The sequence below is a fragment of the Hippocampus comes genome, unplaced genomic scaffold (genome assembly GCF_001891065.2).
Source record: "Hippocampus comes isolate QL1 unplaced genomic scaffold, H_comes_QL1_v1.1 scaffold86, whole genome shotgun sequence".
Taxonomy (NCBI): Eukaryota; Metazoa; Chordata; class Actinopteri; order Syngnathiformes; family Syngnathidae; genus Hippocampus; species Hippocampus comes.
In genome coordinates this window covers 658,676-663,548 of record NW_017805882.1, presented here as the reverse complement: position 1 = coordinate 663,548, position 4,873 = coordinate 658,676, and the positions used below count along the sequence as shown (strand labels likewise).

The following is a 4,873-nucleotide window of genomic DNA, read 5'->3' as shown; positions in this document are numbered from 1 at the left end:
TTTGTTTTTGTTTTTTTTAACGTATATGCCACCACAGTGGTGAATACAGTAGATGGCATAGCATATAATTAACAGGGGAGTAAAAATAGAACCAAATTTACGTAACCTTTGAGGACATGAGTCTTCCCTTCATGTAGCTTGTTTACAATAGTAAAACCTAGACACACCCAGTTCACTTTGATGCACATAAGTACACCAGGACACAACTCACGAGAACATGCAAAGGTGGAAAAAGATCTTATTGTATAATTGCCGCCTTCAAGTCTAGAGGCTTCTCAGGTCTGCCAGATGAACAGGAATAAAACCATCTGAAAATTGGAGGCCTTCAACCTGGAGCTGGAAGTGGTGTGGATACTGAAAAAAGAAGCCGGTGCTGTGATGGAGGGCAGCAAGAACACGTAGGAGGACGAAAACATCAGGAAAGATCGACACAGGGGCATGTGATCATGAAATGACAAGTGCCCGGCAGGTTGATTGTAACCCTTTTATTTCAGGAATTTGTTATGACATTATGAAGTAAGACGGTAATACTGTACTCATGATTAATGAACATTTTAGAGAAGACTACTCATCACAGAGAATAAAAACATGGGTTGGCAAGGCAAGGTGGATCATATGAAAAACATCCTCAGATGCCTGTAAAAACATGAAAAAAAGAAAATTAAGAAAAAAATTACTTGAAATTGAATAACTTAACTGGAAAAAAGGCCTACCTCTACAGCGGCCATTCTTCACAGTAAAGCCTTGACCACACTGGGAAAAAAAAGGAGATAGTACAGTATTTACATTTGAAAGAAAGACAAAGTGAATTGAAAAGGATAACGTCTACCTCTGTGTCATTGGTAAGTGTAGGCAATTCTGCGTCCCTGGGATATGCTACTTCCACCACTGATTTCATCTCGGCAGGCTGAAGGACACGTGTGATGAAGCTACCATCAGGCCAAGAGACCTCCAACACCGACACATCATCGTTTCCTAAAAATCATCACCACAATATCACACGCAACAATATTTTGCAATTATTAATACTAGAAAGTAGAATTTAAAAGCATTTAGCACTTTTGTGAGAACTGCCAAGCTATTCACTAACTCTTTGTTGGTGTGCACCAAGACCCTTTTTTGCATTTATTTATAACTGTAATTTTACAGAGTATTTTGTGTCTATTTAGTAAATTACAAGGGACATATGGCATTTAGGTGTATTTTGACATAGTGAGGCGAACACTCAACCTCCCAGTGACTTCAGAAGTTTTCGCCATGTCAAACCTAAGACACACGTTTTTTTTTTTTTTTTTAAGCACTGGGATAAATCCTGATTCAAAGGCTGGCTGAGCTTAAATATATTATTTCTCTTCACTTATTTGCAACTATTGCACTAAAAAGTCAAATGACAAAGTATTTGTGTATTGTTTTCAATTTAAAACACTTCAGGTTTTTAAAGCTCGATCACTGCGATTGGCTGGCAACCGGTTCAGGGTGTCCCCGGCCTACTGCCCGAAGACGGCTGGGATGGGCTCCAGCACCCCCCCGCGACCCTTGTGAGGATAAAGCGGATCAGAAAATGGATGGATGGATGAACGCTATCAATGAGATTCACTTAACTTCATCTTATTAGCTGTTTTAACTATTCCCGGCTCCAGCACACCCACTACCACAGTGAAGATAAACCATACAGAGAATGGATGGATGGATTTTATTTTTATTGCTATGTTTGAAATAGTATTAATTTCTTCTGTTATCGTTGTGTTATATTTTCAGATGTTTTATACTTTATGAATCCAATGGCTTATTTGTTCTGTTATTGGTGTCTTATAATTTAACCTTTTCAGGGGCAGCGGTTACTACAGTTGACAGCTTATCATGCTATCAGGTTACACGGTGCATGAAAGGGTTAACACTTCAGTAATACCGTGAGAAAACATTGATTTCATTTCAACTCGTCTTAGTTAAGGTAAGATGACAGACTCTTTTCTCTTAGCTTTAAAAGTCTGAAAGCCTTCATGGCTCAGCAAACAACATATTAATGGCCCATGTTGAATTGGCTTCATTTCAAGTCATTACAGCACTCTTACCTAAACCAAAATGAGCAACGGGTTCCATTTCACACAGGTACCCGGATCCTCCGTCAATGATGCGTGTATGAGCTCCACTCTTCTTGGTGAAGACTGTTACCTTAGCACCTCGTGCGTACGAGCCAAACTGTGTACGAGGGACGACTCGAAGCCATTTATTTGTCGAGCCCTGACAACCGCGGTGACAGGTTAGGATCAAAACAGACCGGGTGAGTCGATCATAAACAAACACCCGCACACCTGCGTGACTTTGAAGGCAGAGATTGGTTGCGCTGAACTCTCTCCGTGTGCCAGCAGAAGGTCCAACTGACCGTCTCCATCGAGATCAGTCACGGTGCCGCCTGTTGAAAAAAGGCAATGAAATCTACAAAACAAGCTTACCGTGTGTGTGAGATGAACAGTTGCGACACCGAAAAACTATGGGGAAAATACAGAATGCGGCCTAGTAATATTTTGTTTGAGACCTGTTCCTCTGCCTTGAGGCTCTGCAGCATCTCCCACATTAAGTTCTTGGATTAAAGGGTCAGCATTCGCTCTTCTTGACACCCTACAAACACACACACAGTCAAAAGTAGAGCCTGAATAATCCTGTTATGGCAATGAATCATATTGTTACCTCTTCTGATAAAACCACATAAAATATTGATAATGTTGCTGATAATGTGACAATTTTTACTTTTTAACAGGATGTCTCTTTCCCCTGTTTTGCATTAGTTTCATGTTGTATTATAGCTGTGAGATGACAACCATGTGTATCGCATTATTTGTATACATACAGTAAAACCGTTTCATTTTGTGTACTGCTTATTGCTCACATTTACATTAACTATCGACAATAATGATCAGGGGTCACCAACGTTTTTGAAACTCTTTTAATATCGTAAATAAAATAATTAAGGGTGACTGGCTTTTCGCCATCATTTGTGACACTGCATGTCAAGAAAAGAAAAGAATTGCACAGGTCAAAGTGGACTCGCACGGATACCCGTGGACAGCAAAAATATCGTAACAACCAATGGCTCCACTACCCACCTTGTTAAGTATTATGAGAAAAATGTGTATTTTTTCAAATAAAACGACAAAAAAAGTTTAGAACTCGAGTTCCCTCTTCTTCAGTTTCATACTGCATAAATGATGTTTTTAATATGTCAATTAGGGCAGCATTGTGATATTATTGATAGGTGTAACAACTTAAAATAGAGACTTACAGTATGTATTAAATTAGTATATGTTGGATACCTCTTTTAATTGAACATTTGGACTCACCCGAAGAGCCTGTTGGGGGCATTGCCTCTGTAGGCAATATTGTTGAAAAACACTTCAAGCGTCCCGTCATTGTCAAAGTCAGCTGCTATAACTGTGCGAATCGGAGAGGGGGAGGCAAATACTGGAGTTGCGATATTCTGCAAGGAGGATATTTGTCAAGTTCAGCGCTTTTTCAACTTCACGGTTCACTCCACTGTCCAATACTCCTTACTTACCCTGAAATTTGAGTTGCTGCCCTGCAGGTAGAGCCTGTGGGGGCCGTTCCAGTTACCGTAGACGATGTCTGTCTTCCCATCACCATTGAAATCAGCCAGTGCTACTCCTCTACCATGTTGGTTTCTGTCCTCCACAACTTGATGGGTCAACACAGAGTCAAGCTATAATTCACATTTTTGCAAAGAGAACATTGGACTTGAACCTTGGAGGTGCCATTCTTCCATCATTCAATGTTCTTGCCCTCATTTGGGTTGTGGGTGAGCTGGTGTCTATCCCAGCTGATTTCTTAAGACCATGGACGAGTCAAGAGCCAATCGCAGGGCACATTTAGACAAACAGACATTCACACTCACATTCCCCACACGTACAATTTTGAATTTTCAATGAACTAACATGCATGTTTTTGTAATGTGGGATAATGATGGACTATCAGCAGAAAACCCAGCGAGAATGGGAGAACATGTCATTTTCCCACAGCTTAACCATATTAACGACTGAAGTGTAGCTAGGAAAATGAAATGAAGTTGCACCCAAAGTCAACCTCGTTTTCAGTCGTTATCACCTGCTTGCCTGGCAATGTCAATGAAAGTCCCATCTCCATTGTTCTTGAACAGGAAGTTGGGTCCTCCTTCATTGTCACAGAAAACATCAGACTTTGTATCGCTGAGGATGGGTCCAACCACAACCCCGCGTCCACCTGCATCAAAATGACACTGTGAATCAAAAGTCCCTCGAAAGATTAAAACATCACACATTGATTTTCAGACCTGTGAGCTTATTGACTCCAGCTGTGACAGCGACATCAGACAGGGCGATAACGCCATTTGCTACATCACTGGCAGCCACATCCATCTCTAAGAGTGCGTGCGGTCCGACGTTGCCGCTGGCGTAGTTTGCCACGTAGACTGAGTAGCGACCTGTTCCCTGAAGGAACACATGTGAGAAGCAGGCATGGTTTGAAAAGAAGATCAGGAGGAAACGTGCGAAGTGGAGTGCCACTAACCTTTCTGTCGACGCAGGCCACAGAACGCCCAGCCATGCGGCTAGCAACACCACGGCGCACATTGAGCTCGTCACTGAGCAGATCCTCAAAGCGACCATTACGAAATTTGAAGAGCTTGTCAAAGTAAGTGGCGTGTCCTGCAATAATTGTCAATTATCATTTTATTTTCTGCATGCGAAATATATATCTATTCATCCATCTATCCATCCATCCATTTTCCGATCTACTTATCTCACAAGGGTCGCGGGGGTGCTGAAGCCTATCCCAGCCGTCTTCGGGCAGTAGGCGGGGGACACCCTGAACCGGTTGCCAGCCA

General features: G+C 41.8%; 1 protein-coding gene across 5 annotated transcripts in view; it reads right to left on the bottom strand.

The window, feature by feature from the left end:
* Positions 1–465: 465 nt before the first annotated feature.
* Positions 466–4,873, bottom strand: part of crtac1a (cartilage acidic protein 1a) — a 6,380-nt gene continuing 1,972 nt past the window's right edge. For all 5 annotated transcript variants that reach the window (XM_019889278.1, XM_019889280.1, XM_019889283.1 and 2 more), the window contains exons 4-14: positions 4,558–4,694; positions 4,322–4,478; positions 4,117–4,251; positions 3,554–3,690; positions 3,339–3,475; positions 2,537–2,619; positions 2,313–2,413; positions 2,073–2,241; positions 830–975; positions 714–753; positions 466–636 (exon numbers count right to left, since the gene is read on the bottom strand). In XM_019889278.1, coding sequence (XP_019744837.1) covers positions 629–636; positions 714–753; positions 830–975; positions 2,073–2,241; positions 2,313–2,413; positions 2,537–2,619; positions 3,339–3,475; positions 3,554–3,690; positions 4,117–4,251; positions 4,322–4,478; positions 4,558–4,694 — 1,250 coding nt within the window. In that variant the 3' untranslated portion in view covers positions 466–628. The remainder of the gene's footprint in view (positions 637–713; positions 754–829; positions 976–2,072; positions 2,242–2,312; positions 2,414–2,536; positions 2,620–3,338; positions 3,476–3,553; positions 3,691–4,116; positions 4,252–4,321; positions 4,479–4,557; positions 4,695–4,873) is intronic.